The following is a 12460-nucleotide window of genomic DNA, read 5'->3' as shown; positions in this document are numbered from 1 at the left end:
TGTCGCACATTGTCGCAGAAAAAAATTGCGAAATAGCGCCCCCTAGAAATTTTCAAAAACCCCTCCGCATTGGGCTTTTTTTGTCGTAGCCTCACGAAATTCGGTACACATATTTACCATGCCAGGACGCACGAAAAAGTCTCTTACTGTCATGGTGAAATATCGACAGGAAGTCGGTCATTTTCATTTTAACTTTCGATTTTGAGCAAATTTTTTGGCCATTTCCACTACTTACATTTGAACAAACTCGTCCTAGGGATTTTATCCGATCGTCTTCAAATTTGGTCAAAATCATCACAACACAATGGTGATCAAAAGTTATCAAAAGATTCTAATTAAGTCAAAAGGCGTGGCTGCTACGGGTCGTCAAACTTTGGCGAGCTTTTCGGAGCATGCCATTTCACTTCGAACGGCTGTCACGCCCACATACTTCATTGTAGATCCTTCAAACTTGCTGGACATGATGAGGGCTCCGCCCTGAACGTCTACATATCTTAAGTTCCCACCTGCGCCATAGCGCCCCCCAGTGGTGCCGGGAAATGTCCTATTTTTACTTTAAGAGGTCCTGATGTCACATACTTAACCCAATCAACTTCATTCCACTTCTAAAACATGCAGAACAAATTGGTGAACGTAGGCGATGAACGCCATGAAGTTACGAGTAACGGCGTCCATGTGGCGGCGTGCCGAATATTGCCCATTCGCCATGAAATTATGTTCTTCATTTTGACGGCTTTAATTTTGTCACATCATCATGAAAATTGATACACAGGTCGAGCATGACACCCTCTTACAATTCATAGGGGCGTCGCCCATGGGCGGGGCAAAATGCCTCAATAGCGCCCCCTTGAAACTTTCAAAAACCCCTCCACATAGGGGTTTTTTTTGGAGTAGGGAGATGAAAATTAGTACGCGTGTGACTTTCATACATGTACAAAAAAGTCTCTTGCACCATGAGTCTACTCCAAAAAGGAAGTCAGCCATTTTGAATTTTCTTCTCATTTTGGCGTGATTTCCACATGTTGTATTTGAACGAACTCCTCCCAGGGATTTTGTCCAATGCACTTCAAATTTCTTCCACATCACCCACAGAAGATACTGACCAAAAGTTATCGAAAGCTTTTCTTTATGTCGAGGGTGTGGCCGCTATGGTGCCGCCATTTTGACCCTTCGCCATGGATCATTATACTTAAACAGGTCCTGATGTCACATACTTAACACCATCAACTTCCTTCCACTTCTAAAACATGCTGAACAACTTGGTGAACATAAGCGATGATCGCCATGAACTTACGAGTAACGGATTCTGGGTGGTGGCGTACCGAATATCGCCCTTTCGCCATGAAATTACGTTCTTCCTTTTGACGGCTTTAATTTTGTCATATCATCATGAAAATTGATACACAGGTCAAGCATGACAACCTCTTACAATTCATAGGGGCGTTGCCCGTGGGCGGGGCAAAATGCCTCAATAGCGCCCCCTTGAATCTTTCAAAAACCCCTCACCATAGGGGTTTTTTTGGAGTAGGGAGATGAAAATTGGTACACATTTGTGACTTGCATAGACGTACAAAAAAGTCTCTTACACCATGAGTCTACTCCAAACAGGAAGTCGGCCATTTTCAATTTTCTTCTCATTTTGAAATGATTTCCACATGTTGTATTTGAACGAACTCCTCCTAGGGATTTTGTCCAATGCACTTCAAATTTCTTTGACAGCATCCAAAGATGATACTGACCAAAAGTTATCGAAAGCTTTTCTCTATGTTGAAGGGTGTGGTCGCTATGGTGCCGCCATTTTGACCCTTTGCCATGGAACATCAAGTCATGATAACTCCTTCATGCTTTGCCTGATTAACTTGAAACTTCACATGTATGATGACGGTTGGCCCCTGAACACACCCAGCCCCTCTGTTTGTACACTCAGCGCCCCCTAGTGGATGAACAATCAACATGTCATAACTCCTTGATGCATTGTGTGATTTGTTTAAAATTTTAACTGCGTGATGAGTGGTTGCCCCTGCATGCACATGCCCACATGTGGTCACAATGGCACCCACTGGCCTAGGTAGGCGGTCGCGCGGAACGAGGGCCCGTATATGACTGCTTGCAGTCCTAGTTATTATTCTCACTCTTGAAATCGAAATTTCGGCCTCTTCCCATGCTCAAAAACTCACCAAACTTTCCGAAGTCGTCCAGCCGGATCTGAAATTCGATACTTTGGGGGCGTCGCACATGGTCGCAGAAAAATTGCGAAATAGCGCCCCCTAGAAATTTTCAAAAACCCCTCCTCATTGGGCTTTTTTCATCATAGCCTCACGAAATTCGGTACACATATTTACCATGCCAGGACGCACGAAAAAGTCTCTTACTGTCATGGTGAAATATCGACAGGAAGTCGGCCATTTTGATTTTAAGTTTCGATTTTGAGCAAATTTTTGCCATTTTTGGCCATTTCCACTACTTACATTTGAACAAACTCGTCCTAGGGATTTCATCCAATTGTCTTCAAATTTGGTCAAAATCATCACAACACAATGGTAATCAAAAGTTATCAAAAGATTCTAATTAAGTCAAAAGGCGTGGCTGCTAGGGGTCATCAAACTTTGGCGAGCTTTTCGGAGCACGCCATTTCACTTCGAACGGCTGTCACGCCCACATACTTCATTGTAGATCCTTCAAACTTGCTGGACATGAGGGCTCCGCCCTGAACGTCTACATATCTTAAGTTCCCACCTGCGCCATAGCGCCCCCCAGTGGTGCCGGGAAATGTCCTATTTTTACTTTAAGAGGTCCTGATGTCACATACTTAACCCAATCAACTTCATTCCACTTCTAAAACATGCAGAACAAATTGGTGAACGTAGGCGATGAACGCCATGAAGTTACGAGTAACGGCGTCCGTGTGGCGGCGTGCCGAATATTGCCCATTCGCCATGAAATTACGTTCTTCATTTTGACGGCTTTAATTTTGTCACATCATGAAAATTGATACACAGGTCGAGCATGACACCTCTTACAATTCATAGGGGCGTCGCCCATGGGCGGGGCAAAATGCCTCAATAGCGCCCCCTTGAAGCTTTCAAAAACCCCTCCACATAGGGGTTTTTTTTGGAGTAGGGAGATGAAAATTGGTACACGTGTGACTTTCATACATGTACAAAAAAGTCTCTTGCACCATGAGTCTACTCCAAAAAGGAAGTCAGCCATTTTTAATTTTCTTCTCATTTTGGCGTGATTTCCACATGTTGTATTTGAACGAACTCCTCCCAGGGATTTTGTCCAATGCACTTCAAATTTCTTCCACATCACCCACAGAAGATACTGACCAAAAGTTATCGAAAGCTTTTCTTTATGTCGAGGGTGTGGCCGCTATGGTGCCGCCATTTTGACCCTTCGCCATGGATCATTATACTTAAACAGGTCCTGATGTCACATACTTAACACCATCAACTTCCTTCCACTTCTAAAACATGCTGAACAACTTGGTGAACATAAGCGATGATCGCCATGAACTTACGAGTAACGGATTCTGGGTGGTGGCGTACCGAATATCGCCCTTTCGCCATGAAATTACGTTCTTCCTTTTGACGGCTTTAATTTTGTCATATCATCATGAAAATTGATACACAGGTCAAGCATGACAACCTCTTACAATTCATAGGGGCGTTGCCCGTGGGCGGGGCAAAATGCCTCAATAGCGCCTCCTTGAAACTTTCAAAAACCCCTCCCCATAGGGGTTTTTTTGTACTAGGGAGATGAAAATTGGTACACGTCTGACTTGCATAGACGTACAAAAAAGTCTCTTGCACCATTTGTCTACTCCAAACAGGAAGTCGGCCATTTTTAATTTTCTTGTCATTTTGCCAGCATTTCCTCACGTTGTATTTGAATGAACTCCTCCTAAGGATTTTGTCCAATGCACTTCAAACTTCTTTGACAACATCCAAACATGATACTGACCAAAAGTTATTGAAAGCTTTTCTCTATGTTGAAGGGTGTGGCCGCTATGGTGCCGCCATTTTGACCCTTTGCCATGGAACATCAAGTCATGATAACTCCTCCATGCTTTGCCTGATTGACTTGAAACTTCACATGTATTATGACGGTTGGCCCCTGAACACACCCAGCCCCTCTGTTTGTACACTGAGCGTCCCCTAGTGGATGAACAATCAACATGTCATAACTCCTTGATGCATTGTGTGATTTGTTTAAAATTTTAACTGTGTGATGAGTAGTTGCCCCTGCATGCACATGCCCACATGTGGTCACAAGGGCACCCACTGGCCTGGGTAGGCAGTTGCGCGGAACGAGGGCCCGTATATGACTGCTTGCAGTCCTAGTTATTATTATTATTATATTTTAAGTTGCACAAATTGAGGAATTTCCTAAACATTGTGAGAGAGAGCTTTTGGAGCATTGGTGGGGTCATGCAATGACCTTCTGTGCAGCATGTCTTTTATAGACTCCACACATTTGGTTTTCTATTTATTTACTTCAGTTCACTTGCAACTGGTGTGGAAAATTCTATCTGCATGGTCCACTGTGAAGGTGCAAAAAAGAAACTAGCGAGGAAGGACAGCCAAACAACTCTGAAGAAGTTATAGGCATCTGTGGCTATGATTGCAGAAACTGTGCACAGTGCAGCTTTTAACTGCTGAAATCTCAGCTACAGTTTGCAGACGCTGCATGGGAGATGCATGCATAGATTTGTTCGATTTTGTAGTCTGAAAATCCTTCTGTGATTTTCTCCATTATGAAGCTATGAGTGGTGATGCAACAAACAAAAGTTGCACTTGCAGAATTTCTCCAGTCACAGCCACAGAAGATGCTAACTTCTGCAGAGTTGTCATGGGTATCTTGCTGGCTTCCCTCAGTCTCTTTCTTGTACGGTGCTTATGTTTTTGAGAACTGCCTCCTCCAGACAGATTCACCATGGAGTATCATCTGTGTATTTCTTAAAGATTTGTGTAAATTAAGTCCAAGACACTTAGAAATGTTCATGTATCCATCCCCTGACTTGTCAAAAAAAAAAAAAAAACCCTCTCTGGAAAAGTGATGATTTAGTTGTTATATTTCATGGTTTCTATAATTGTGCACACCATTGTTTTGGCTTTTATATTTATTATTTACGTCACACTGCAGTGATTAGTTTACAGTTTAACTTTAAAAGGCATCATTTAAAACATTTTAACATAAAGAAGCTTGATTTATTATTAATATTTAATTTAATGCCATTACAGAATACAAACATGTTAAAGCTCAAGTGTACACAAATGTTTTGGGAGCACTGTATTAAATACTGTAAGTGAAATGTGTGTGTCCACTTTTCGCCTTGAAAAACATGCATTTTGGTGATAACAATACCCCAAAACCCCAAACTCCCATGGTGCACTGCAGCACAACATCCATTGTTTATTGATTAGATAAAATGGCTAATTTCTACAAAAATATTTGTCCTATCAACTTTCCGTTTTCACAGCGTTCATCCTTGCCCCAAAATACGTAAGCATGCCAAATAGCAAAGCTCAACTCTCCCTGGTTTTTGCGTGATCACAGCCATACACACGCACACACAGAGGCCGCTTGGCTATTATAATATAGATAATAGTGTGTATATGATAACCTTAATTTCTAAATACATTAACACAGTAAATTAACATTAAAAATTACATAATTAACAGGAAATAAAAGGGTTGAGTTCCTCTTCTAAAAACTGTTGAGGTCTAAAGTTCAAAAAACATTCTGGACTCCATGGGCGCAATTTGGTGGAGGATAGGGGGGACATGTCCCCCCCACCTTTTCAACTAGGAGGGACAGAATATGGTATGTCCCCCCCACCTTCTGACATATATGAAGTCTGTTAGAAAACTATCCGACCTTTTTATTTTTTAAAAAACTATATGGATTTGAATCATGTGCGCTTGCATCACCTTCGTGCGCATGCGTCAGTTTTTTCATGCCTGTCGGTTGCGTCATTGCCTGTGGGCAGGCTTTGATTGAGCACTGGTCCACCCCCCGCATCGGATTTTCAATGTCAGGAAAATGGCTGAGCGATTGGAGCAGCGCTGCATCAAATTTTTCCAGAAACTGTGAGCGACAGCCAGGTGGAAACCATTCGGAAGATTCAGACGGCTTTCGGTGAAGATACTCTAGGCGTCACACAGATTAAGGATCATTACAACTGGATTAAAGACGGCCCACAGCGGCGCAGGGCGCGCCGCGCTCCGAGCGGCCATCGACAGGCTGAAACAACCAGATCATTTCCAAAGTGAAGGCTGTGTTGATCCGGGACGTCTTCTGACTACCAGAGAAATTGTGGAAGAGTTGGACATCAGCACTTTTGCTGCACATTCCACTGTTACAGGAGATTTTATAATGAAAGACGTGCGGAGGAATTCTTGCGTCGGGACGGAGCCGCTCATGGCGCACACAAAAAGCACGTCCGTCTTGGAAACCATTCGGAAGATTCAGACGGCTTTCGGTGGCTTTTCAGTCGAGTGAGTATCCGAGAAATTGTGTAACAGGTGGGCATGTCACAACTTGTCCTGTGAGACTTCCAACACGGACGTGCTTTAAAAAAAATCAGTCCGTTTTTGATTATTAACATTTACTTGTACTTTTGCTTTCAATACTTGAGTACATTTAGTTGTACATTACTAGTCATACTTAAGTACAATAAATACTAGATACTTTAAGACTTTTACTTGAGCATCATTTCAATCGGTTACTTGAAGTTCTACCAAAGTCATTTTTTTAATGGGTATCTGTACTTTTACTTAAGTGTGATTTTCTGGTACTTTATACAACACTGGTTATGGGAAGTGTGCAATATGGCGGGTGAGTTGTCTGTTATATTGTTAGTTTGCAGAGGTGTCAAGTAACGAAGTACAAATACTTCGTTACTGTACTTAAGTACACTTTTTAGGTATCTATACTTTACTCCATTACTTATTTTTCTGCCTACTTCTGACTTCTACTCATTACATTTTCACACAAGTATCTGTACTTTCTATTCCTTACATTTTTAAAACAAACAGCCTCGTTACTCTTGGCTTCAGCGACGGTGGATGTGCGCTATTGAGGTGTCAGCGCACATCCACCGGCGTGGCTCCACCTGAAGCCCGAGGCGTCAGCGCGCGGCTTCACCGAGGCCCGAGGTGCCAGCGCACATCCACCGGCCCGGCTCCACCTGAAGCCTGAGGCGCCACCACAGTTCCACCAGCACGGCTTTACCGAGGTGCCAGCGCGGATTTATCTGACCATGGGTCCGAAGAAGGCACTGACGGCGGAGGAGGGAGATGATATCAAGAAGTCCCTGGACTTTTTGTCTGAAGAAATCTCTGTTGTTAAAATGCAGCAGAAGTCCATTATGGAGCTGGTGGAAGAAGTGAAGGCTCTCCGGATCCAGAATGCTGCGAAAGACCGGCGTCTGGTGCACCTGGAGAACCGTGTTGCGGAGTTGGAACAGTACACAAGGATGAACGATGTTATTATTACAGGAATTCATATTAAACCTCGATCCTACACACAGCGGTGTCAGAAGACAGTGGAGGGGAGGCCAGTAAGCAGGAGGCCAGCTCAGTGGAACAACAGGTGGCTGACTTCCTGCAATCTAAAGGTATTCAAATGGACTGTAATAACATTGAAGCGTGCCACCCCCTGCCCAGGAGAGAGGATGGAGACAAGGGAGCTGTTATAATGAGGTTTGTCAACAGAAAACATAAAATGGCATTGTTAAAACAGACGGAAACTCAAAGGGACAAACGTATTCATCAATGAACATCTGACCAAAAGAAACACAGACATCGCCAGGAAAGTTCGTCTCTTAAAAAAGCAGGGAAAAATTCAACAGACATGGACATCCAACTGCAAAACATTCATCAAACTGAATGGAACACCAGAACAAGCGAAGGTTATGGTAATCAGGAACATCGAGGAACTGGACAAATACAACCAATAAGGTATGAGGACACAAACACATCACAACACCATGACACAGACCAGAGGAACCTATTCATCTACTACATCATCTACATCTGGAGACAAGAAGGATATAACTCACAGGATTGCTGATCATGGAAAACTAGAACTGAGAACATTTAAATACACAGACCACAATATACTGGACTTGGAGCACGATATAGACCCGGACAATAATTTCTTCTCAAATATCAATGACAGTTGTTGCTATTATACAGATGAACAGTTTAATCGGATCATTAAAACGGATAACAAATTATCAATAATCCATTTCAACAGCAGAAGTCTGTATGCAAACTTTACCAACATTAAAGAATATTGAAGTCAATTTAAAAAAATATTTAACATAATTGCTATATCAGAAACATGGATCAATGAAGATAAAGGAATGGATTTTGAACCAATCGAAGTAGTGGTTCGCAGATTGAAGCAATGCTTCGACCTATTGTTTCATTTATTCTTTCTTTCTTTCGCTTAATTTTCCCCCGCTAAAACCCTAAAGAGCATACTTCTGTGAGTATTATTTACCTTTTCTATGTTAAACTGACCTGTTATGGTCTTCTGAAACAGTTGATAGATGTATTTTATAACTTAAAAACGAGAGCGACGCTAACGCGTTAGCATGTCTATGGCATTTTCAATGTTAAAAGTTAGCATGAAGCAGTTCCAGCTGTCTTCATGTTCGGGTGCATTTGTTTTCAAATTGTAATATTTTTTAAATTTATTTTTGTTTATATGTTAATAATCTAATGATTATTATATACAATTTCAGAGAAAGAGACAAAAAGAACCTGAATAGAAACACAACGGAAAATAAAATATAAAAACAACTAACAATGAACATACATAAATAAATACAGAAATAAATAAGTGTTTCCTGTGAACACTAGTGACTCTTACACCTCCATTTCATCCCTGTTTTATTTAAGTTTAATGACAGTTTGTTTCGGTCAAACCATATTTTCAATGTGTTAATTTCTTCAGTGATTTCCTCCAGAACTATCTGCCAAACTAGAAAACTGCTGCATCCTAGTAAGAGCAGAATACTACTGGAATGAATTTGAATAAGGAAAGTTTTTTTTTTCTCACTAAATGGATGCCGCACTCACTCCAGTTTATTGTCTGGAATAGTCCCAGATTGCATTTCACAGCTTCTAGAATTGAAACATTTTCGTGCAGGTGGTGTTGGGGGGTAATTTTGGGTTTCGGGTCTTGGGCCACATGTTATTTTAAATTAAGCTAAATTAATTTAAATTAAGCTTTCAATTCATATAGTGGCATCTACCTTTCTTTTTTTTTTAAAGGTTACTTTATACTTTTATACTTTAAGTAGGTTTTGGAGCACATACTTTTTCACTTTTACTTGAGTAAAGAGGTCAAGTTGATACTTCAACTTTTACCAGAGTGTTTTTAAACTGCAGTATCTGTACTTCTACTTAAGTAACAAATGTGTGTACTTTTGACACCACTGTTAGTTTATCGTGTCATGTTTATATTCATATTTATGTGGGGTGTTTATATTGGATGTTTTTTTTTTTATTGTTTTTTGTTTGTTTTTATCGTGCATTGTATGCAATCTATGAGTTCAAGATGAATTTCCCTTTTTGGGATAATAAAGTATATCGTATCGTATGGCACTCTATAGTAAATCTGTGTGGAGTAGACAGTTCTCAAAATCTGAGTGAAACTGTGCATGTTTTGTATTTTGTATCCCCAGTTATACAGCTTCATGATGAAGAGGTATAGACATGATGAAGAGGTATAGAGGTGGATTTTCTTAAAAATAAGTTACAATTTTCTTAATAAGTTCAGTTAAAATCTGAGATGCAAGCCTAGATTTGATGTTTTGGTGAAAGAAAATCCGAACCTGACGAGAACCAGACGCTGTTAATATCTGTGAGGATTTGTTTAGGATGGAAATAAACAGGAAGAAAGCTGTTCAGTCCTGTATTGTCATTTTTTTTTTAAATTAACAAAATGAGCATTTGTCTGAATGTGGGCAAACCCGTTGGGTCCCAGGTTGGGTATCCACACTCTAGCACACACGCACGCACACGTGCGCACACACACACAAAATGATGGCATCTGTCTGAACACTTCTGCAATAGGTACTTTAAGCTTTCAATTTCAATTTGGTGTGATAATTGCATGCACTCTGTCAATGTCCAAACACACATGGTCCTAATGGCACACCACAAGTTTCTTACCCAGGTTTTAGTTTCAATGCCCAGATGCAGAAGGATGGTCAATAAGGCGAGGGTGGTAATTGGAGTTCCCCACATAAACAGATCCATGTCAGAGTCTGAGTACATCTGCAAAGAAACGGCCGTAAGAAAAATGGTGCAGCAAGAACAGTGAGAACCATAACAACAATGAAAATGAAAGCCAGACTCACAAAGTAGGGAATGAAAAAGCAGACCAGACTTTGGTAAAAGGCATCAATCATGTTCATCCAGAACATATATGGCTTATATTCCTGCAGGAGAGAACCGGAGAATCAGTTTTGTTCCTCATCACTGACTAAACAAACACTAATGGCACAGCAAACAGAATGGCAAACAATGTTGTAAACATCATGACAGCTGCCTAACCCCTAAGGAGGAAGGTGGCATGACGTCATGATCACATGATTCATGGCAACAATATGCGCCATAGCCGACTAGGTGAAAATGTGGTGTTTGTGCCGTACCATGCACACACAGACATGAATGTCTGTCTGTTTGCGCTGTAACACCACACGTACACACACAAACGTGTGTTTGTGTGCACCGTAACAGCGCACCACCCACCACCCACCCACCCACCCACCCACACACACACCCACACACACACGTGTTCCCTTGAACATACATTACATCTCAACAGTTCTGCTTCTCAACTATTTAGAGATAATTCAGCAAAATCTATTTTATGAAATGTCATATTCATGGAATGAAAATTGTTGCCAATCAAAGTCTGTCAAATTATTTCAACATTCGACTGTCTAGTTGCAAGGAGTTATGACGCTGTAAGTGAAAATACATACTGTACTGGCACATAGTGTAAGCATGCGTACAAACAAATAAAAAACAAATAAGGAACAAACCGGACCTCAGAGTTCTGGCCATTCATGTAGAGCCGAGGTAGATGTTGGAGTGCCTCTGCTGACACATCTTTGTCCAGTGTGCCAGTGACGAGTTGTGGGAATGCAGAGAACATCAGATTGAAGAAGATAATGTACCACTGGTCAATCATGGCTGAACCGGAGAATCCACAGCAGAACTGATACCAGAAGATCAGAGCTACAAACATCTGTGGGAACAGAGACATGAGCGCCTTGGGGTGTTGGATGGAAATCAGTTTAATTCTTAGTGGATTTATAGCACATAGTTCTGCTAAGACCCAAGACTTTTGTTTATCCTGGTTTTTGCAGACACACCTAAAGCTAGTACCTCACTACGCTGAAGCTCTTGCCAAGTAGTTAGAGACACAAACGTGTGAGAAATATGCAAATTCGTGGCAATTTTCACTTGGAATCACACTGACCTGTATTCACAATTTTGGCACACTCACAGGGGTCCCAAAGCAGTTCATGCCTGTCTCACACCCAGATTCTCATTTTTGTCTCCAATCAGTCAATTTAGTTTCATAGGTCGCCAACTGCTCACAAAGTTGTTTCACATTTCGTCGAGTTGTCATACTCATGAAACTAAATTGAAAAGGGTTCGTGATGGATTCAAGATGCCCGCAAAGACTGACTATTTTGAGAGGAAATCTTGTCATGCAAATTTTTTGAACCTGTTCAAAATTCCACAGAGGAAATTGAGAACCCCTGTTACCGTTTTATGACAATTTCAAAAATAACTCATGAATGCTGTAATGCTGCAATTTGTTGCCAACAGTCAGCCCAGTGAGATGCGATCTTAACCAACTGGCTTCAGTGTTAATGGCAGTGTAATAATCTTGCTACCGAACAAACTTACACTACATGATACTTTGCCAGCTCTGTTGTAAGTCAAAAAGGAAGATAACAAGTACTCCCAATTTTTTTCAGAGCATCTCCTCCACTTATCTAAATGAATTTGGATTAGGAGTAAGGACTTAAGTAAGTAACCCAAAAGAGCTATAAATAAATTCATTATTGTTACCCTCTCAGTAGAAAATGTAGTCATTCTCATCTTTTTTAAAAAGAATTTGAAGTTATAAACTTAGATTAGCCTTGCTCCATTTTTTTATGTTTATAGTTTTACATGATTTTGACCACATTGTAATTTAACAATTTATTTTATTGTAAAATATTATGTACAACATTGGACACCTTGTTTTCACTGCTAATTACATTCTTTTTAAAAATGGAAGATAAAGTATATTTATATTTTTTTCCTGACTCGCTGATCCAAAAATGATCTGAATTGTGACTTAAAAGCGATGATCCTATCCACACTAAGAGTTTTGTGACATACCTAACAAGAAAGTATGAAAAAAAATTGGTTAAAGA

General features: G+C 40.8%; 1 protein-coding gene across 1 annotated transcript in view; it reads right to left on the bottom strand.

Moving 5' to 3' along the window:
* Positions 1-12460, bottom strand: part of atp10a (ATPase phospholipid transporting 10A) — a 223083-nt gene that overhangs the window by 29357 nt on the left and 181266 nt on the right. Inside the window, exons 17-19 of the mRNA XM_034180634.1 lie at positions 11074-11274; positions 10379-10459; positions 10191-10295 (exon numbers count right to left, since the gene is read on the bottom strand). Of these exons, the coding sequence (XP_034036525.1) occupies positions 10191-10295; positions 10379-10459; positions 11074-11274 (387 nt within the window). The remainder of the gene's footprint in view (positions 1-10190; positions 10296-10378; positions 10460-11073; positions 11275-12460) is intronic.

Source organism: Thalassophryne amazonica, chromosome 10, assembly GCF_902500255.1.
Source record: "Thalassophryne amazonica chromosome 10, fThaAma1.1, whole genome shotgun sequence".
NCBI lineage: Eukaryota > Metazoa > Chordata > Actinopteri > Batrachoidiformes > Batrachoididae > Thalassophryne > Thalassophryne amazonica.
This window is presented reverse-complemented; position numbering and strand designations above follow the sequence as displayed.